At 34.2% G+C, this 23,255-nt stretch overlaps 3 protein-coding genes across 3 annotated transcripts in view; 2 read left to right on the top strand and 1 right to left on the bottom strand.

Annotated features, from left to right (window-relative positions):
- LOC142343147 (26S proteasome non-ATPase regulatory subunit 7-like) overlaps positions 1-23,255 on the top strand; it is a 392,943-nt gene that overhangs the window by 239,527 nt on the left and 130,161 nt on the right. The window lies entirely within an intron of this gene.
- LOC142343151 (uncharacterized) overlaps positions 1-23,255 on the top strand; it is a 57,873-nt gene that overhangs the window by 12,985 nt on the left and 21,633 nt on the right. The window contains exons 4-6 of the mRNA XM_075394846.1: positions 4,395-4,626; positions 18,827-18,862; positions 18,938-19,024. Of these exons, the coding sequence (XP_075250961.1) occupies positions 4,395-4,626; positions 18,827-18,862; positions 18,938-19,024 (355 nt within the window). The remainder of the gene's footprint in view (positions 1-4,394; positions 4,627-18,826; positions 18,863-18,937; positions 19,025-23,255) is intronic.
- Positions 1-23,255, bottom strand: part of LOC142343148 (peptidyl-prolyl cis-trans isomerase-like) — a 615,561-nt gene that overhangs the window by 583,040 nt on the left and 9,266 nt on the right. The window lies entirely within an intron of this gene.

Raw genomic sequence — 23,255 nt, 5'->3', positions numbered from 1 at the left:
CCCAATTTAATTTATTCTTCATTAACTGTCTTTATAAATCGAGTAAAATAAACACTTAGTCCTTACGCGATTCGCTAAGCGAATTCAATTGGAAATTGTGTAAAGCGCACTCGTCGCGCAAGTAGGACATAGAACATAAACGCAATTCGCGACTCAAGATCAAGTACGCAATTTCACTTGCGTACGACACAAGTAATAGTCTAAACCTTGTCTTATTATTCTCTGAAACATAACTTCCCATCTAAATTCACAGGGCTTTAATTTGAAAAAAACGGCTAATCAAAGAAACTTATTTGAGAAATGATCCAGCACTACAGTTTGTCTAAGTTTCTGAGGAGTTGCTAATTAAATTGTTTTTTTTACTTCTAAAAAATTGAAATTCAAACTTATTACTGTTTTGAAAAAAATCATTCGATGCTTCCGATACTCCTTATTTAAACAAAAATCTTAGCCTCAAAAGCTCTGTAAGAAGGGAAAATAGTGTTTTCATAGTGTTTAGTAAATAAACAAAGCTTTTCTATTTGTCACCTTGTAATTCTATATACAAAGACAAACATCGTTCTTCGGACATATCATGCGCAAACAAGGTATTGAGCAGGTTGTAACAACGTGCAAAATCGACGGCAAAAGGAAACGTGGTAGACGCCCGACACAGTTTCTGGATCAGATAATGCCATGGACCAATTCTCAAAGCGTCGTTGATGTCATGAACAGAGTCAGAAGCAGGACATTAACGGTTGCCAAAGTCTTTTGACACGGCACTTCAAGAAGAAGAATTCTATATACTTTATTTGCAAAAATTGAGACCGCATTGATTCTTTAATACTTCTTGACTCTATAACAAAATTTAAATTTGTGAAGTATTTTTTTTACTACTAATGTCCCCTCCACACAAGCATCCGTACAACTAACATAATATTTTAAATTTTTAATCCCTTTTAAAGAATTACGATAAGCAAATTTAAAAAAAATATGTTAGTTGGACTGATGTTTGTGCGGAGTGGAGAGTAGTGTTTTAACTCTTGCTCAGTGCCGGTGAAAAATTTTGTGCTGATTCAGTTTTTTCTAATGGTAATCTTTGCTGCTCTTGCAACAGATACGTGAAATGGTTTTTTTGTTAAATAGACAAAAATTTTTTTGTTTGTGTGAAAAAATTTTTACTTTGGTGACGGGCTAGTGCCCAAAATTCTAAAAAATGAAAGAAGTTTTGATGCCGCTCAGAGTTACATTGCAGGTCTCTGGTGTACCCACACTGCTCAGGGCTCTGGTGTCCCCGCACTGTTCTCCTTGGATGTTGGCAACTCAAAGTCAGAAAAATGAATTGATTCAAACAATCAAATAACATCAAATGAGAAAACACATAAAATATTACTGAGAGAAACCACAGTTCAACCAGAATTATATTTTAAAGATGACTCACACTTCTATCTTTTATATCAAATTTATTCAAATGATAGACATTGTTCTTGTTCACCACAAAATCATTCGACCGAATCCCGCAATAAAATTGCCTAATCTGATTGCGGTTCTCCAATGCCATGGTTTTGTTAAGTTGGCGCAACTCTCTCAACAAAGTCCCACTATAGGTCAATTTTTAGCGACGGCTCTATTATGGTGCTGTTGTGATAACGCTAAAGTTCCACTCCTTAGAAACGCATAAAGCAACAATGTACAATAATGGAAAAAACAAAGGAATGTGCATAGCTCGCAACTTTGGACTACTTTAGCTCAGCAACGTAAACTTTTTATGAATTCAAATGAACAATCAAATGACCTGAACGCCTTCTATATTCATTGTTGACTTCTACTAAAGCTAATCAACTAAAATAAAAGCAGTATCAGACTTCGGACGCTACCAACTAATCAATCAGTCAACCTCTCAACTGAAAAATAGCCGTATTTGGAGATTTATGATTCCCCATTTGTGGAGTTCACAAATAGTTTTTCCAAAAGTGACAACGAATATACTTGCCCCGTGGTATGTACAAACTCCCCAACAAGTTTGATTGCGCTGGTGCAATTAACTCGTGATGCTCTAGTGTTCTTTATAAACTCGCTCCGCAGCCCCCGGGAATCAATATTGCATCCGTTCAACTGCTAGATCACTCTAGGTTATTCCATAAATATCCGGCTCTTCAAATGGCGATGAATGGGGAGCCATCGGTCGAAATAACAACTTGTGGGTCACCGGTTTTCATAAAATAAGGTCAATCAATCTCAACTGCAACACTTTGTGATAAAAGTAAGATTTTACAAAATCTATAGCATGCAATTGTTTAAGATAACAGTTTAAGTCCAAACAGGGGTAGTATTGACCTTTGTCATGAAACAATACTCACGAAATTCTATTTCAGGACGGAGCTCGCCGATGAGAGCGCAAAACTTTCTTATAATTGTATTTGAGGATTATTTTGAGCTTGCAATGACTGTCTCAACGCATGGAAATTGAAACTCAAAAATTTTGACTGAAACTATGGAAACATAGAGATTGTCGTGAGAAATATTAACAACCAATTACCTGCCCACAACAGTTTTACATATCCGAATTCTAAACTTCGTTGCTCAGATCAGAACCGTCACTAAGATGCAACAAGAAGAACTAACTACTTACAATTTTTTTTTCATGCAGCTTGTATAATTCAGAATTAGTGTTTTGCATTAGACAAAGGTTTTCGCATACTAACAGTCCTTAATCTATTTTAAAAGCTACTTGATTAATCTGTAAGATAAGTCTAATTTGTCTAAATTTGTCTAGGATAAGCAAAAAGTGTCCTGATAAGCAAAACGTACTATAGTGAAACTCATTCCTTTATTGCCTTGCTATGGCATCCGCTAAATCCATGAATTTGTAAATTAAACATTAAAGTTTTTCTATTTACAGATTGTGCTTACCGTGTCAGATAAAATAGAACTCACGATGAGATCCTTGACTGAAAAATACCATGGCCCAGGCAGACTTGGGTCGCGCACAGGCGGTCCATTGCAACCGAGTTCATCCCAGGTTGAGGTGCCATCCGGAAGTGACTTCTGATCAGACTAAATCCAACGCACACGTTGTGTTCCCAGACCAAGGTTACCGGGTCTGGGAATTGGTTCCAGCGCACAATAGTATGATCAGAGGTCACTTCGGTCTGGTCTGAGGATAGTATGATCAGAGGCCACTTCGGTCTGGGGATGCTATGATCCGAGGTCATTTCAGGATGGTAACGGTCTGATCAGAGGTGGATTCAAGCGCACAATAGTCTGATCAGAGACCCTTTCGAGCGGAATTTTTTTTCATTTCTTGTTTCCTTACAGAGTGATATTGGCTCTGCTAAAAGGCAAAAAAGCAGCTTTCTAATCACAGACACAGCTAGAGTCTGATGTTTTTGATCATAACCAAAGGGTTCAAGCTGATAGAACATGCCAATCACCTTACGAGGCAAATTTGTTTAACTGTAGAATACGACGTTTTATATTGAAAGCTGTGTAAATTCATCCATTGAGTTCGAAATATGCACTAATGTATACTAAATAGATTTTTTTTTCAGCAGTTGGGTTTTCTTTTCTTGAGCAATAAAAGTTTTAGAATGGTCTTTTCTTTAGATGAATTTAATAATGCAAACATCAATTTTTATGAAACGAATATATAAAAACAAATTCGTGCGATGAGGTCATTTTGAGCGCACAATAGTCTGATCAGAAGTAATTCTGAGCGCATAATCGTCTGGACGATGGTCTGGGTTTTATCTGGGCCACGGTCGCACAATTGTCTGGACAATGGTCTGATTTTGGTCTCATCAGAGGTCCTTTCCGTCTGGAAAGGTCTGATCAGAGACAGTTTCGAGCGCATTTAGAGCGCAAACTGTGTTTTGAGCGCTTTTTAGTCTGATCAGAGGATACTTTTGTCTGGGGTAGTCTGATCAGAGGTTATTTTCGTCTGGCACGGTCTGATCAGAGGTCACTTCCGGATGGCACCTCAACCTGGGATAGTCTAATTTTTGGTCGCGCCGTTCCGTCTGGCACGTACCTGACTTTTTTTCTGTTCTGCCTGGACTCCCTGTCCACCACCCAAGTTAGTGCGAACCCATACCTGTTTCAGTTTGAGGACTTCATCTTGGGGAGTGCGAGAAAAATAATGCTGCCACATAACAATGGCACCCAATAATAAATGCAAAATGAAATCGAACATCAAGATCACTTGAGCTTAAATTATGCACATAAGAGTACTGCGTCTAAGTTCCCTTTTAAGTAATTGTTTCTTCATCTCACGCCCTCCCCCCCCCTCTTGAAATTTAGTTTTTTCGTGAGTCAAGGTCTAGACCTCGGTAGTTTGACAAAAAAAAATTGGTTGAAGATTTGATTGATGGTTTTGTGAAGTTTGACAATGGTTCTAAATGTTGGGTGTTTTATAGGGCAAGATGAGACGTATAGACTGTCTGAGACAAGCAGACAAAGTGTGGAGACTGGATCTGGTGATGGTGATCCTGTTCAAGGCCATTCCCCTGGAGAGTACAGACGGGGAGAGACTCATCAAGTCCCCCAACTGTCGATACCCCTGTCTATGTGTGAACCCATACCATATCAGTATAACTGTCAGAGAACTCGATGTATACTTGGCCAGCTATCTCAATTATCAACAAGCAGGTTAGTTATTACATTCCATTTCGTCGATTGAAGTCATCAATAAATATTTTTTTTCGATGCAAATCACTATGGTAATAAGAGTGGTAGTCATTTATCACGTGAAAAAAAAAAAAAATTGAAGGTAAACCACATTTGCAGAAGATCGAATTTCTTCGCAACCGCTGAACATTTTTGAACATTGGAGAAAAAAACATAGCAGGAGAAGTCCTCAATTGCAATCAAAAGAAAAGGACAAACAAACGACCTCGCCATGATACTATTATGGATGTAGTTTTGATAGTCAACAAAGCACATACCGTAACACAAAAAGATAAACATAATACAAAAGATCCCAAAACGCTCTTTTCTTTGTTTTTTTTAATAGTAGAGCATGATTCATTATATCCAAAAACATGTTCCATAAACGTTCAAAATAGTGCTTTTCACAGAGACGCCAGATAGATTGGCTTTTGGCCTAATTAAAAAGTCTAAGCGACATGTCGTTAATGAGACTACAAGCAAACAAAAAAAAACAACTAACACGGAAGAATCTCAAAAATCAACAAAATTTTTTGACAACAAATAATTTCAAAACTATCAAAATCGTTTCATTTGAAAAACAACCATTAACAAAGATTTAATTGTGCTTAATTAATGAGCTTTGTAGACACGTCACTGACAGGAATCAGGAGTAGGACAACAAAAAATAACGAATAGGAATAAAAAAAGAATTACGCGAACTGGCACAACTAAATCAATCAATTTTTAATGAATAGTATTCCCAAAAATGTCCAACACCGTTAGATTTCAACAAAATGAATTGAGCAAACTCAATTATGCCTGATTAGAGAGCCAATGAAAACTGTCATTAATGCAACTAAATGACTAGACAATGACAATTATTTAATTGATGAGGCCTGTTTTTATTGAGATTATGCAAAATGACAACAAAAAGAACAATAAACGCGGGCATAGCCCAAAAAATCATTAATTTTTCATGAGAATACATAACAATAATTTCAACAAAACCATAAGCTATGAACTGAAAACTTGAAGTTGGTTTGTTTATGTTTCTATAAAAAGTGAATGTCATTTGTTGGACTAAGTGATGTGACATTAAAAACAATAACAAGTACAGACGAAACGCTGAAATTTTCCGCTATTTTATGAAAATACATAGTTATAAAGTTATAGGCTATCAACTGTAATCACTGAATGAGTTTTTTATGCATCTTTGAAAAACTATTTGGACCCGTTTTCACTGAAACTCAGTGATAGGGCACTGCAAAAACTCTGAAACACGGGATAACTCAACAGTTCACCAGTATGCCATAAAACCATAGTATAAGTGTCGAAAATGATTAACTGACATCGAACTTTGTCATTTTGTGGGGGGGGGGGGGGGGGACGAATTGTAGACCCTAATCTTTTGGGCTCCCTTTTCCACTCGAAAGGGACTGAAATTACTGCTTTCTGCTTCACTGGATTTTCTATTGACGCCGAAAATTTGAAGAAAAATAGTGATCTTTAGAAAAAACAGCACTTCCAATACAATCCAAATCTTCTAGTTTGTAAGAATACTTCATTACTAATCGAAACTTCAACAATCTTATAATCTATCTGATGGAAGTCTATCATGGAGAAACTTTAATTGTACTTAAGTAACTTTGTTAATCTGGCCTTTTGATTAGGATTTTTGGTCTATTTTGCAAAAAACTAAAACTAAAAATTATTTATTGACTGCTTTTGCTAAGGTGTCTCATATTGGACATTGGAATTCATGTGTTTTATTTCACCGTTTTATAAAATTTCTGATATTGAAACCCAGGCTGTCAAATATAGAAGGGGATTTCGGAAAAAATAACCTCCACTCGTGTTTCTTGAGCTCAAATTACTGAATCACGCAATCAAGTCTTGGAATCAAATCTTTTTAACTCATGATTTTTTGATCAAAATTTTATACAAGTTTTTGATATCTTTGTGAAGATTCCACAATAACGTCTCTACTTCCTACTACCTCCTTGCTTTTTCACGAAAATCTAATAGTGTAAAGCGTCTTTCTTATCCTTCTGTAGAAAAGGTGCCACTATTTATCTTCCTGTAAGAACTCAAAAACGTAATAGGTGAATATCCTTTTGCGCAGATGAAGACCACATACCTTGAGGCATTCAATTCGTGAAGGATACTTTGCGTTACCAGCGTCGAACTGTCATTTTTAAGAGGCGATTAACTTTGCTAGGTATAATAAATGTAATCGATTTTGCGGTATGTTTTGTGGTATTCGATTTTGCGGAGAAACTTTTCATTTGGAGTCCGATAATGCTTTTATTTTTGACGACTTAGAGCAATTATTACTACAGGATGGAATTGAGATTGCTGATGTTTTGCATTAATAAAGAATAGTCCTAGCAATATGGGTATGAAGTTTTAAACGGATAATTAAAATCTATTTATTTAAAGAACTCCAACATCCTTCAGTGAGCACTTTCAAGCCAGGTAGCGTTAAGTAATGATACAAAACTAAGATAAAACTGGTGCTGAAAAGCACAATAGTTTTAAGCTTTCACTAACTCAACGAGTGGAGAGATTGATGAGAACTTACAACAGTCACATAAATTCTAATTAATTGCGAAGACGTGGCAATTGTTCAAAAAAGAACTTAACCGTGACGAACTCACTGAAAAGGCAGTAAAAAAATATGCATCGAAGATAGAATGAAATGGCGAAAGAACCGACAAAGGTCAAGTAACTGCGAAATTAAAATCTATTCATGACATTAATTGATTGTAGGAAGAGACTTGCTTGTACTCAAAAGTTGATCACTCCCTTATGACTAGGCAGATATATTGATAATTTAAGAATATGTCGACCAGGAAACCTTCCTTAGTCGGATCAGTGCGAAAGAATTTTTTTATCTTTGCATTTAAGAGAAACTCAGACATGTGAATTTCCGGCAAAACAAAGTTAGGCACACATGATTCACGCCAAAACAAGGTTTTTTGCTGTTGCTTTCGTTCCGAAAAGGAGAAGAAAAATGAAATCAACTAGAACAACAACTCAAAAGCCGACGCTTGAAAAGTACTTTCCAACTTTGGTTTTTCTAAAACCCTTCTGTCAAAAACCGTAAGTAGTTCTGAAGTTTTTTTCCTATAATTATTCAAAATTTTGTTACAAACGGATTTTGATCGTTTCAACGCTGTCTTAGAAAAATGGGACTGAGCTTCTTTATTTTTCCGTTTTAAAAATTTTTGTTTTTATTTTTCTTATTCAGCGCCGGTTGATAAAGTAATTGACTGTAGCAGCGTATTTTATACTGATCTTTGATTACAAATTTAGATTTTCCCAAAATAAAATTACGTGTTAGAAAGTTGTAACAAATATGGCCGAACAATTGATCTGTTGGCAGTTGTTGGCACTAATTGTTGGCAGTTGCGGACAATTTTATCATCCAAAGAGCAATCAGATTCTAACATCTGCTTGCTTTTTGTACCTTTGACAGGTGTTTTGCAAAGCTTGAGTGATCTAAGTTGCTAAAGTTATCATTTTTTGGTTTTTTTAATACTGTTTACAGCAAAAAAAAATAATTCCAACTTGGAGATAAATTTAAAAAAAAAATCTGCATTTACTACCTCTTGAAAGTGTCCTGTGCTTTTTGTACCCTATTATTTGATTGAAATTTATGCTACCAATGCCTTTTTAAACCACGTTTGGCAGCTTTATTTGTGAATTATTTATATCAGACAAAAAGTTAACATGAAAGCTGGATCCAATGACAACTGACCTCCAATGAAACTGACTTGAAACTGACCAATTTTTGTTTAAAGCCATTTCTGAAAACTTTGTTTATATTGAAATTTCTAAAGAATAGGTTTTGCTTCTGTTGAAGTTTTACTTATTTAAATATTTTGTCCATATTACAAAATAATTGACAGTTCGCTTGTCAGCTAATCGATTTAGTAAGAACAATGTTCTATCCCAGGCCTTCGTACTTCCAATAAAAATCAATATGAAAAACTGTCACACAATTCTCCACAATTCTGAAATGGGTAATTGTGCTGAACAGACCAATAAACTTTGTCATTTTGTGGGGGGGGGGGGGGGGGGACGAATTGTAGACCCTAATCTTTTGGGCTCCCAGACGTGCCACAGCACCTAGAGGGTGTGGCACGTCAGAACAGACGTGCCACAGCACCTAGAGCGTCATGTTTAGAATAAGCAAAGCTAATGAAGACAGAAAAAATGCGAATATTATACTCACAGTTTTTCCAAATTAACGACAAAATTTGCAAATCAAATTGTGTTTTTGTGTCAATTTGAATTCGAATCAACTCAATATGATTAATGATTGAGAATGGAGAGCCAGCAATGATTTTGGCCCGGTCTTTTGCCAAGACATTTTCAGGTCGTTACTTGATATGATAGTGACTCTTCTTTCATTTTGACGCTTTTGCACTCAACCTTTGCCAGAAAAGACATTCAAGCCATTATGCTCAATTGAAAGACACGCTTCGTGGTTGCCAAAAAGTTTATCAGACTGGCAAGTTTTGTTTTTACGAATGACTTGATCAAGTGGGTTTTGTATTTTAGCTTGAAAAGTTGCCGACCTCAATCAAAAATAATATCCGTATTATATAAACAGCATTCGATTTGAAATATTTTTAGTTATATCAGTCCAAAAAGTAGTGCTGAAAATAGAGGAAACAGCTATTGCATCACAATTGTTTGGATTGGTCTGTTCTTTCTTGTTGTTTTCGGTTCACGCTTCACTGATGATTTAATTAAAAATATGAATGTATATTTGCTGAGCCAACATACAACTGGTTTCTTGTGATGATCAAGTTAAAACAGAAAGATATCGTCTCTGTTATTCTCAAGACAGGCTTTTTGGCAATTGTAGTTTGACTTAATGACAATTGACACATGAAAGTTGATGCCAGGGGTTATTTAATTCATGCTGGCTTGTACCTGTGTCGCCGGCCAATTCAATGCTGCTCTATACTCTTCTTAAAGCTTGTAAAAATGACAAAAGGTGCTTCAAAATCAACATTTGCACAGCTTAGATTGCAGTAATAACTTTTTGTATTAATCCAACTATTAATTCGCAAGTTATTGTGTCTTTTGATAGACGAAGATTCAAAAAAGTTTGTCCATGAATTAAACAAAGGTATTTCACGTGGTTGGCTTTTGTATCACATTATTTGCTGAGATGCTATTATTGTGTGCACTGCTTACTATTACTATAATTGAGAGCTTTCAAGACAGTATAGACTTTTACTACTAACTAATACCACGTTTTTTGGCCACAGTTGTGGTGTTTAGTTTTGTTGGCGTACGCACACGTCTTCAAAGCTGCTTAAAGCTGCTGTTCTTTTTTTGGCTTTAGCTTTTGCCAATAACTGAGTTTTGGCACTTGCTTAAACTTGGCTGCTGTTTTGCCAAAACGCTCAACGTCTTTTGGCAATAGCCATGAGTTTGCTTCTAAAATGTTAATTTCGTCAAGATTAGATGAAAGTCCTTGGAAAGCAAATTCTGGTATGATTTGTTAACATTGAGGCTTTTTAGCTTGCTTTGAAACTGATAAATGCCACAACTCAAAACTTTTTTATGCATCCATCGGGCATTGTAATGCTCCAATAGTGGCTTTATAGAAAGGTCTGATCTCTAGACTAGCATTTCTGTATATGTTCTTCTTAATTATTCCTAATAAGGTCATTCTAAACGCCGTGGTTTTAAAAAGGTTATCTTTTGTTATACGTAGGTTGTCTTCTTTTACTTCTATTGCCACAGAAATTTATTATCGTGCAAGATCTCTGCAGACTTTGCAAAATAAGCATTTTAAAGGTTTAAACCAGAGTGATGCTACTTTGCAGATAAGGGTTGTCATAAGCAGACCCTTAACACCTCTGATCAGACAGACCTTTGGGTAGTGAATACCGGCGCAAAGCCGATCAGATATTTACGCCCAAGAATTTTAGCTAGCTTGAAAGTGTACCCTGTGAATGGTTAACAACGAGTAAACAGTGTAAAATTGGCCAGACCAAAGCAGTGTATTATTTTGAACTTCAGTGCAACAGCGTGAAATTAGCGAATTTCCAAAAAATAGGCAACTGGTCATAATTATTCTTGGAGGTTTGTTTTTGTATAGCGACTTGAGATGCTTGCTCTGAAAATGAATTGTTTTTCATTCTACTCAAACAAATGAGCTCACTTTTTTTAACAAGTAAATTGAAAATAAAAACCCAGGGGTTGAAAATTTGAAAATTACAAGTTTAAAATGTTTTAAAAATCAAAATTAGTGGTTCCGGTTTTTAAAGGAAAAAATAACTTTTGAAGCCACCAACGTTCCTTTCCAACGGCACAAGTTTGAATTGTTGGAGCAGATTCTGTCTTAACATGCGTTTAAAATGTGAGCCTGATTTGATAATTCGGACTTCACGCGGAAGTTTTTTCTATTTTTGGATGCTTCTTTTTTTTGTAATGATCGACTGCTCGACATTAGGAGAATTAGCTGTTCAGTTCTGTTGTTTTTTCTTACTAAGACATTACCACTTGGAAAAAACTCTCAATGCCGTCTGATTTCAGTATTTAAAAATCATTCCTATGTTCTGAAACACTGAAACACTCATCTGGCTTATTAAAAATTCTGCAGGCAAAAAGTCAGATTTTACTAAAAGATCTCTAGATCTCTCAAACGTTTTTCTCATTTAGCAAACTTCAATTCCCCAATTGGTTTTTCGATTGATTCGCTGAATTGCAGAGAAATTCAAGTTCTGAAAAAATAGAACACTGAAAATTCAATGAGAAAGGACTAGGGATTTGAATAGCATCAATCGTGAGTTCAGAGGTAACTGATAATGTGTAAGTTTTATGGATCTAATCGCGGTCGCGATCTTTGATGGAATTTTATTGAACTGTACTTGAATGTTTAAATTAGAATCAATCAATATACCCAAGTATATATAGTGACTTTATGGCTTAGTTTCCTGTCCCCGAAAAAGTAGTGGATCAAAAGTTTCATTTTTTCTAGACGCAAAAAAGTTCAGTTTTAACGCTATTTTTAATTTGTTTTTCTTAAGATAATTATGTGTTTTCTCCAGTATTTCAGGAACACATTTTTCCCGTTCGGCGACATTGTTTTTGCTAAAATGGGAACCTGTGTCATCAGCAAATTGAATTATGTTGAAGTTTCCTTGTACCTTTTTTCGAAAATCATTATTGTAGAGAAGAAAAACTAGTTGCCTAAAACCATTCCCTGTGGAAAACCATAATTTGTTTCCAGCCATTCTAAATAAAGATCACTTATCTTAAAAAAATGCTGTCTGTTTTTCAGAATTGAAGCAAATAAATCAACTGGATATTCTGAAAAGTCGTAAGCTTCAAGATTTTGAGAAAAATTTTGTGCGGTTTTGAAATAAATGTTTTAGCTAGATCAATAAAAACAGCAAATGGAAGTTTTAAATTATCATAGTTTTCTAGTAATGCTTCGATAAAGTCTAGAACAGCATCTGTAGAAGACTTATGTTTTTGAAATCCAAACTGTACCATTCAAAATTTTTTCTTTGTTTATAAACACGTGAACCTGATTGAGAATTATACGCTCAAGGAGTTTTGTAAACAAAGGAGTAATTGAGATAGGCCTACAGTTCTCACAAAATTTTCCATCCGCTGTTTGTAGACCAGACCAATGAAAGCACGTTTCAAAGTGTCTGGGAAAATATTTTGACTAATGTGTTAAAAACAAACTTCAAAAAGGTTCCGATTGCAAACTTTTCTGCCTTGATTGCCCAAGCATTAAGATTGGCTTGATCCGGAGGCTTATTGTTGTCGAGTAAATTAATGGCATCATAAATTTCCTTTAGTGTAAATGTTCTGAAGCAAAACTATCCATAGCATCTATGTGGGAAATTTTTGGGGCCATCACTTTTTGTCGTCTGTATAAACCTAATTTTTGAGAGCATCTATTGAGACGAATTGCATTATCAAGTTCATTGTCTACTTTTTTTCACCATTGACTAGTTCCTTTGCCTCTCTTCCTTTGCCAATTTTTTTTCTGGATGCAACTCCAATGTTCTCTATATGTTAGTAGTTTACTGAAAAATTGCTTGGAAAACTCGTTTTGGGCTATTTTCAAACGCCTATTAACAAAGTTTCTCTGATAATTGAAATTGGTTTGCGCTTGCTCAGATGGGTTCTTTTTCCAGATATTAAAAAGTCTACGTTTTTCCGCAAGTTTTTTATCAACTTTTTTTAGCCAAGATTTTTCAGCAATTTTTTTTCTGGTTGAAAACTTTTTATAAGTTGTGTATGCAACACCAGACTAAAACTTCACACTAAATTCTGAAAAATTTGTGAAAACATTGTACATGCTATTTCCATCTGCACATTGAAATAAGTTACTGCAGTCCTGACTTGAAAGATCACGAAAAATTAATTTGCATCGAACTTTTTTTTGTTTCTACTGATAAGACGTCGTTTTCTTTTTTCAGCTTCAACAAGAAAAATGGTAGTGTACAGAACAATCAAGTGATCAATTTCAACTAATGGAAAAAAACTCTGAACCTCTTGAATCTGGTTTTTGCTGGAAAATCATAATCGATTAGTGTTGCGCCTTGGCTAGTGGCTCGTGTTGGTTTTTTGTGTATGAAAAAGTTAGTCCGGAAAAACTCGCAAAATCATCCAATAAAGAAAATTCACTTTCATTAAAATAATTGAGATTATAATCACCAATAAGCAAAACTTCAATGATCGAATACGTCGAGGAATTCTCTGATGAAAATTTGTCAATGAAATAGTTTCCAAGCTCTTATCTGAACAATACGAAGCTTTAATTAGGATTTTGTTAACCAATAGCTCAGATATTTCTACCCGTAAGGACTTAAAAAAGCTTTCATTGAGTATATTTAGATCGTTTAGCTGTTTTGAAGATATGTCCCTATGAATCCATATGGCAACACCCCCACCCTTATTTACTTCTCTCTTTGATGACATTGATTTTTAATAAACTTTGTGGTTCGGCCCCAAAAAAATAATCTGGAAAAAATCTGTTTCATTCAACCAAGTTTCAGTCAGGATCACAATTGTGTGTTGAGTTGAGTTTAACAAAACTTCCGTGAAAGAATTATAATTGTTTTAAAAACCGCGTGCATAGAAGAGGCGAATTTTAAAATTTTTGCAATGCTTTGTAACTATGTCTATCATCTGCTCCAATTTATGAAGCTGAGAAAAGGAAACCAGGTTTAGATGAATATCGCCACTTAAGAGCAAGCGCATGAAGTGTAAAAAAACAGTTTTGCAAACAATCAAAAAACGAAAAAAGCGGAACCTAATTTTCACACTATATTGATCAAGATTAAGGTTGTGAGACATAACCGAATACATAAATTTTTCATTTGGAGTGCTAAGTAAAAAAGCAAAAACTATTAATTTGGAAATGATCACTTTTTGCTGACAAAAAAAGTTGAGTTACACAACCAAAGGATTGATTAAAAATGTTTGCTGCAGTTCAATGTTGTTTTGTGATAAAAAAAATATTATTCTGTTGATTATAGTTTTAATTACTTTTGAAAATTTTTTGTGTTTCAGCCAAATTCAAGCGAACACCATCATTGGATATATCCTATGTGGTAATATTGCATTTCAAAACATCCAAAGCTTTATTTCCCAGTTGCTTATTAATCTCCTCGATTTCAAAATTATTCGCTTCACGCCCATAATTGCCTTCTCCAGCTTGTTGAATTTGAGAAAGTAAAATTCGGTGAGTTTTCAATTTTTTAATTGCTTGCTTTGTAACAGTTTTACAAAAATAAGATGCTGCGGCCACCCCCGAAACGCCCTTATCAACGCTATTATGGCCGCCATGAAAAATGAGTGACTGGCATTTTGCGCCTGACGAATCCTGTTCGATTGTTTTCCCAAATCAATAATTGTTGCAGAGGGATACGATTGAATACCCGTATCGTAAGAAATATCACATTGCCTTGTTTTTTGTATGTGCCTTCTGGAATCATAAGATTGAGATGGTTAGTGTTTCTGTTAACAAATTTTAGAGAAATTTTGGTTCCGACAGCTCAATAAAATCTGGCCGAAATTCGATTTTTGTGACCCATTAAGTCTTCCAATAGCAAATTGTTCTGGTCCCGTAAATATTCGACTTGCGATTGGATTTGATCACTCATTCGACACTGGTACGCGTTTCAATAACCATTCATTTCTATATGGTGCTTTTGTTTTTAAATAACATGTTTTTGTTTTGAGATTGTTTGAGTTTGTTTGTGGATTAATTGCATCTGTTCTTGTACGATTTTGTTTCTTGATTTGACTGTTTTCGCATGTCCTCTATGGTGTTTGTAAGTCTTTAAAGCTGATTACTCAGTTCAGTTTTAGTCTGCTCAGGCATTTAAATCACAACTTTGGTTGGAATTCAATTTACGCAGCAAATTGCCTTTACCAACTGTTCTGCTCTTTTCATTCCGACCCATTTTAGTTCCGACCCCCCTTTGTGGGAGAAAATATATATACTCAAATGGGTTCTTTTGTTCAGTCAATTTTCACCGATGAACATAATCGTCGTAGCGAGTTCTGGTTGGTATCATTAGTAATCTCCTCCAGCGTAGATCTGGAGTTAAAACGATTTTTTTGAATTGCGTTTTTTACAGGGAATTATCGAATTATAGGTGTTGTCAAATTCAGTCGAAATACTTTACTTTGTTCAAATTTTCCATAAATTTTGTCAACTTTGATGAAAAATAATAAAACTGGTAATGGTTGTGTTATTAGTTTTTTTAAAGATAGATGAGGGTTGCCGAATTGTTCTTCGATCTCAGGTTTTTGGATAGAATTTATTGTAAATTTTTTAAAATTCAGATTTTTGTCAAAAATGGGACCAAATATGATCTTTTAGCCCATTTTCTCTAAATTTGCTGGAAGTAGACACCTAAAAACTGCGGACATTTTCTTTGTAGTCTCAAAAAGAGAGGTAGTTGTAACCCTTCTGGCAGAAAGACTTTTTCGGGAATTATGATTTTGCCAGTTTTCGCAAATTCAAACTCGATAATTTTACAAATTGCAACATTTATTTTTGTTATTCTGATAGTTATGTTTGAAATTTTATATTCTTAGCAACAATCAGATTAGTTAAGTGTACCCTAGACGCCAAGCAGTATCAGGGCCGATATTTATGTCACCATGGATCCTCACATTAAAAAAATCCAGATTATTTTGGGGCCCGGCCTTATTTTTTCAAAACGTTTCCACAATTATAGTTAGTTATGTTAATTACTGACAAGAATATCAGATAAAGACTCAATTATTGACAGATACAATTTACACAAAATTGACCCCCAATGAACATATATTTTAGATCAGAAACAAGTTCATCGTTTTTATGGCTTTGACAAAATGTTTTCGTAAAATTTTCTTTTCTGTTTCTTATGTCTTCTTATGTTTTGCTTACAATTTTTGTGCTTTTTGCAGTCCAATGACTTATTCTCTCCAATCACAAATCCAACAGACCTCTGCTGGAGGCATAAGTGAACATAAACAATGCTTTCAGTTGTTATCTAAAGTCCATTATGACTTTGAATATATTTGATTTAAGAAAAGGTTATTATAATTTCGAACATTGCCACTATTTTATCTTATTTCTCTCAACTTCTAACGTAGTCTCAGTACAGTAAAAACAGGCCAAATTGCATTTTACTGGTTATCTTTTTATCTATGTAACGGTTTTATAATGAAAAAATGGATTTTCGGTTTTGATACTACGAGTTTACAGTCTTTTTTGAAATTGAGTGTAATTGCATATTTTATAGGTTCATTTTGTTTCCTTGTGCAATAATCCCATTATTGGCAGGTATTCATATTGTTGGAAAAAACATAATCGGATATGTTAAATGGTTTTATGATTATTTTATTCTCTTACCACCTGAGAAATTCAGAGGGTTTGTTTTTAAATTTTCATTGTTTTTTTGCTGCTTTACGACACAAACCTGATAATGAAATGACTCAATTGCCTTCCCAAGTCGTATTATTAAACGTTTCTGAAAAATTCAGTGTACAGCTACAGTCTCAATGACTTTTAAATGAATTTTTTAAATTTAAAAGGAAAGTTTTTTCTACTGTCTCCTTTTAGCCATAAGAAGGACCCATTGATGCTCAGATGATGACCAAATGATGACTGAGAGTTCCTGCAGGTAAAGTCATATAATGCTAACGCCTTCAAAACTGTGGTTTCATAAAATTTTTTGCGAAGTTTTGGCTTCTGCCTGGATTTGTTGTTATTTTGTAGTCTTGTGTCTTAATCTACTTAGAAAAAGGCGTAATTGGCATTCTGAGGTGCTGCAAGATAATCCATCTCTTTTAGTGAAAATATTATGTCCGTTATGACTATTGAAAGTTTTTTTTTCAGAAACGTTTTTAGATTTTTGAGCTTCGCCATTATTTTAGTCATTTTCCGGTTAACTTGTAGCTTAGTCCGTCAAGACAGATGAAAAGCCGTTTCCTGTGCGCTATTATTTAATCTTTGTAACGGTTTTGGTTTCAACAATTTGTTTCTCGGTTTTCTTATTGCGAGATTTTTTAATTTGTTTGCACTTTTTGTATTGTAATTTTAATAAGATTTTTCTTTTCTTTTTAAATTATAACATGAATGATAGGTACCTAGCTCTGCAAAAATTGCGGAATTGAACATCTTTAACGCTCTTAGTGTCAAACTTATGGTTTTTAACTGCTTCACTGCCGTTAATTGAACGTTTCAAAGTTGCCGGTTTTTTCACCTTCTCATGTAGTCGTATGAAGTACATTGGATAGTGATAGGTCGCAATCGCTTCCTATCGAGATATAAATGATGATTTTAGTGATTTCAGTTTATATCTAATAATTTTAATCACTTTGAATTTAATTGTTCACAAGAATAGGAAAGAATTTTTCCTTGAACTTCCTTATTTTGCTCTTTTTTATCGACCTGTTACCCAGACGCATCGGGGCAGGTTCCATGTTTTTCCTGATGAAGTATAGGCCAATTTGTTTTTAGGTTTTATCTGATGCTATTTTGATTTTGTTATTAATATTTTCTTAATTACTCAATTTTAAAAAGTGAATACATTAAATAGATTACATTGATACTGCTTAGTAAACCAAAAAAATGGCATTAGTGAGTCTAAGTGAAAGAAACGGAAAAATTAACAACGACTGCAGGCAGAATTCAAAATTTCACAACCAATATTGTTTTGATTCGTAATTTACCTTGGAAAGGAACAGAAAAGGCAAAAACAATTTAAAAAGAGAACAGCTTCCCATTAAAATTCGTGGATTTTTCGAAATGTGAATTTTCAGACACAGACGGAACCTAGTCCTGCTGTGGCTGCTGTTTTTATAAAACTGGAAAATTATCGAGTTATTCGAGATAATTTGCGAAGAACCAATAAGTATCAACCGAAAGCTCTGGACAGTTTCTTTGGTATTTCCATAGATAGCGAAGTAGACCTCTGATTGTTGGGACTTCGTTATAGCACTACAGTGAGAAGAACAGTTCTGGCGAAATTCAAGATTTAGTTGAAAAAACTGGAAACGCTGTCGGGGCCATAAAAACCATGAACCTTACTAAGAAAACAGCATTTTTTTGTTTTGTTAGCCTTATTTGAATATAAATGGGATTTTTCATTATTTGAATTTCTAAACAAAACAGTCTTGTCTGTGATTACTTTGAAAAATGCAAACATTTTTTAAAAAGTAGAGAGCCAAAATACAATCGCAATCAATCTTCATAGCAAAAACCAACGGTGAGATCAAAACTGGCCACGCTATCAAAGCGCGGCTGTTCGAAAACGTCTTTTTCTGAAATAATTATATAAGAGACACTTTGGAATACGAAAATTGTCACATACTTTAAATAAACAACGCATTTTTGATCAATATTGAATTAAATTTGCAAAAAGCCGTCAAATTGTCGGTTCCAGAATTTGGCCAAAGGGGGCTAAAGAAGCGTATTTGATGCCATTTTATTTATTTAAAGTCACAAATTTTAAGTCATAAATCACAAATTTTCTTGATCTCAAATTTACTTACTTTTCAGTTTAAGTTTTTCATTTTTATATCTTTCTCAAATTTGGTTAAAATTTCCTAAATGCACTCTATAAATTGCACAGAGTCAGAGACGAGGTCCTAGAGTACTCTTGTTTGTATAAACATCTTTTGTTTAATTAGAATGGTCTTTTGATTTCAGAGACACAAGATGACGTGAGTAGTCTGCTGCATCAGAGTCACAACCCACACTTACACCAACAGCACCAACTGGACCAATTGGGGGAGATAGCATGCGGGGGAGGGGCAGGAGGGGATAGGGGCGAGGGCCCCAATGTCAGTGAAGGATTTCTATCCACTGGCGTCTTTTCAATTCCAGAACTCTACAACCTCACACGAGGTCTCCAATAATATTCTTGTTTTTGAACATTCTGTATTATTGGTTTATGATAGTGGAACATATCCAACTTTTTAAAGTAGAATTGGTGGAGACAATTGAGGGGCATCACAAAAAAATGAGAATCCAATCAATTGTTGAAAAAAACTGTATACTTTTATTGCGCAAAATTTTGCTGTTTCTGTCATGTGGGCTAGGCCTACTTAAGTTTCATGGCGACCAACTATTCTCAAAGTGAACGAAAACAGTTTACTTTTTCTATTTTTCAAAAAATTTAACCATGATTTGAATAAGTTTTCTGTATATAATCAAAAACAAGGAGGCACGGTAAAATGCGTTTGCTCAAAATGTTCTGGCCAAGCTCATCTACTTTTTTGGCACAGTTTTCTGCAAATGAAATAGAGATAAAGTAGGTTTTATAAATAAAAAGAGAGAAGTAGATTTTATAAAGAAACCACGCAAACAGCAAAAAAATGAGACTCCGATTCACACATAAGAATACCCATATCAAAGTCCTTAACCAGTTTGTACCAGTCGCTATCAAGAAAACAAAATCATTTCCTAACTCTAATAAGCGACAAAATGACAGAACCATCAGAAAAGGCAAGATTCTGAAAATCATGAATCTGTTCAAAAGAAAATTTTTAAAGTGAAAACAATAAAAGACATGAGGACTGCAACTTTAGAGGTCTGTCATTTTCCTAACTGAAACTTGTTCTGTTGAGTTAACAAAAAGCAACAATTAAACCAAAACTTACTGTTTCAATAGAAGCCGCGAGATGAAATTTAATGCAACTAAACGGCTTCAATCATGTTTCCTGAAAATGCAGATGGGACCTGTTCATTACAAGTTGACAAAAAATACAAAAAAGTGGCGAAACACAATGGCCCATCAGTTTTTGCAAACAAATAAGCAAATAAATTGTCAGAAACTTTTATTTATCAAATGAGATGAATGTACGTGCTGAACTATGTCTTTTTAAAAACACCATTTTGAAAGCAACCATCGTTTCAAAAAAAATTAGCATTCTTAAAGCCAACTAAATATGATACTATATGATAAGACAACCAAAACTAAAGAATACAGGTAAAACTCCAATTTTCGTGAATCTGCTGTAAAAACAGTCAAGTTTATGAAAATCGAAACTGCCGGATGATCGATATCAACACGAACATAAGCACTTTATGAACAAAATTATCAACATTAGTAGCGTTCACTAGCAACTCATCAGGAAAAACAGCAAAAATGTAAGTTCAATTGCTGCAGGTGAAGAAACCTTTCTCTAAAAACCAAAAACTTTCTTCCAACATCAAACTGTTCAGTCAGTTCAATACATATTCAAAATGTTTGCTTTTAAGACCTCACTTTGTTGCTCAATTTTTTGTTCCATTACAATTAAAATCTGGTGAGTGGCTACTATAAACACGTAATCAATCCTAAAAATAATTTTAAAAAATTGAAAATAGAACAAAAATGAAGCTAAAAATTTGGATTTTTCTTTTTGTGCTCCCCAGTACGTGATGCTCCCCCAGTTACAAAGCACGTGCCCTCAATTAGTAAATTACCATGTAAAAATTTGGCATGTGCGTTTGGGGTTGCAAATAATATGCACCCACTAAGCTCGGGGGCAGAAACGGAAAAATTCCAAAAAGTTTAAAAAGAATGTGTTTAATCAAATTAATTAACAAAAACAACTGTTCATTTTTCTTTTCAAAACTTTTAATGCTTTGTAAAAGATTTTCAGTTAAACCTCCTTGTGGTTTATGAAGATTGTCCGATCAGGATTTAGGGCAGTTCTTATATGAATTATTATAAATTTTATTTAAAAATTACTAAATATGTTTTGTTTTTTAAAAAAACAACAAATTACTACAAAAATCAACCAAAGAGTTTCCAAGTTCATCAAAATAATCAGTCAAGTTAATTTACTTTAGGAAAATAAAACAAACTGTCAAAAATTTTAAAGAAGTGAACAATTAACTCCTCCTAAAAGCCGAATTTCTAAAACGCAAAAAACATTATTTCTATATTCTACTCTTGACGAGATTTCTCATGATACTCATAACTCTGTATGATTAATGTACTGATCGGCCAAAAATGACTGATTAAAAACAACTAAGCATATAATTCCTCTGCCCACGTAGTGGGGTCGAAACAATGCATCGGGGCTTAAACAACTAAATGGGCGCTTCAATTAGAAAACACTTAAACCTCCAGTTATTTTAGTTAAAACCATAGTTCTGCAAGAAAACAGCAATGCAGCTTTAAACAAAAGTTTCCTTTTTGTTACAACATTAATCCGATGACTTTTATGAAAATACACAAACAGACTTTTATTAATTTTTGTAGATAATATCTAAGTGTATACACGCAACGCTCAGAAAAAGAGTATAAAAATTTCTCTGTTGTCTAGATAGTACACTATATATTTCTTCCGTGTCGAAAAATTTTTTCTTTTGCAACAAATTTTGTTATAGCAAGATCGATGAACGTTTTATGCTTAAATTTTTTGTTTCTTTTTGGGTGTTCGTTCTGAAGGTAGGTACAGAGCATCTAGGTATAAGTCAAAAACTGAAGTTGAAAATCTGACTTGTTTTACTTATTTCTTAAAAAATGCTTTTCGTTTTTGCAGTAAACAGAGGCAATTGAGACCCATCTTGGATGCAAACTCATATACTGAGATGCCATATGAGGTTACTTGTTATACAATGATATCCTGTAACTGAAATAAAAACGATTTAGAGAAATAAATCATTGCACGGAAAAGTAAGCCACTACATTGAGACAATTTTTAGCCATTGCCAACATAATTGAAAACAATGGATTCAAGTGTTTATCAAAAAAACTCCAAGATATCTGAATTATTTCATTTTCTGTTGCTTCATCATGGAAGGAGGGTTAAACCCTCTTCACTATTTTCTCAAAAACTCACGAGTTTACATTTTTTCTCCTTATAATCACGTTGTTCTTTGAGCACCAATCATCAATCGCATTCAAGTCATTGTAAAATTTTTTCCTGTCTGAATGATTTCGCCTGTTGTCAATACAGCAGTATCATCAGCAAAAACAGTTTTCAATGTGGTACTTGTTACTATTTCTCGTAAATCATTGATACGTAAAAGAACTAGAACAAGAGCCCAAAAATGACACATGATGAACATCAAGATTAACTTTTCCTTCATGTGACTGCCTCTCACCATTTACATATTTTTATCTGAGAAAAAAGATGCACGCACGTCGTTTAATAATCCTGTAATTCCTACTTCATCAAGTTGAGGCAGAAATATTTTATTATCAATTGTGTCGAACGCCTTCTAAAAATAAACAAAACAAGCAAAAACTATCGATACAAAAAAAACTGGTTTTTATCGTTATTTCTGCTAACGATATTTTTGCTTGAGCGCATGAACACTGCCCCCTGAAAGCAAATTAATCCGTTAAGAATTTTTGTTGTTCGAAAACAATATATCATCGTTCTCCACAAAAATTTTCAAGCACTTCGCTTAGTAAGGACAACAAAATAACTACAATAGTACATCTGGTCGTCTTTGTGTACACGAATAACTTTAACCCTATTGTGGCAGTTTGCAAAAAACCCTTCCTTTTTGCTTGCTCTTATTAATCAAACTAGCACAAAAAATCACAATCAGGAATTTCAGGAGCCTTTTACAATCGCCATCATGATTTTTGTTCTCTCTTAGTTTTTAATTGAAATTTGGATTTGCGTTTACACAAAACAAATGGAATTTTATTTCTTTGAGCGCAAAATCCGGTTCTATACATTGATTGCCACCTCTTTTTGCATCAGTTTTTCTCCAGCGGCAACAAAAATCCTGGAAAGCTTCAGCATTTACTACATAAGATTGTTTTTTTTCCATGTCGGCGTAAACTCTTGATTTTTAAAGGGCATCGAGTTATCTTTAGTTTATAATCCAAAACGTGTCTTCAAGTTTTAAATTGCTTGTGACCCATTGATATTTTTCTCAGTTTTTCTTTCTTAGAAGAGGGCACTTTGCATCAAACACTTTCAGAATTTTTGGCACTTTCAGTTGAACTATTTATTTCTTTCGCAATAAATTTTTCTGGGAACCAAGTAAGAACTTGAGAAATATGTTGCTTCTTTCGGTTATTCAATCTGTTCGTCCCAGTTAATATGTATATTGCAATAAAATACGCTAATTGAGAATGTCTTCGCAATAATCAATTACTCATCTCTTAATGTTTAAAAAGATG

The sequence above is a fragment of the Convolutriloba macropyga genome, chromosome 7 (assembly GCF_964194025.1).
Source record: "Convolutriloba macropyga chromosome 7, txConMacr16.3, whole genome shotgun sequence".
Taxonomy (NCBI): domain Eukaryota; kingdom Metazoa; phylum Xenacoelomorpha; order Acoela; family Convolutidae; genus Convolutriloba; species Convolutriloba macropyga.
The sequence above is the reverse complement of the archived record's forward strand: the minus strand, read 5'-3'. Positions and strand labels throughout refer to the sequence as shown.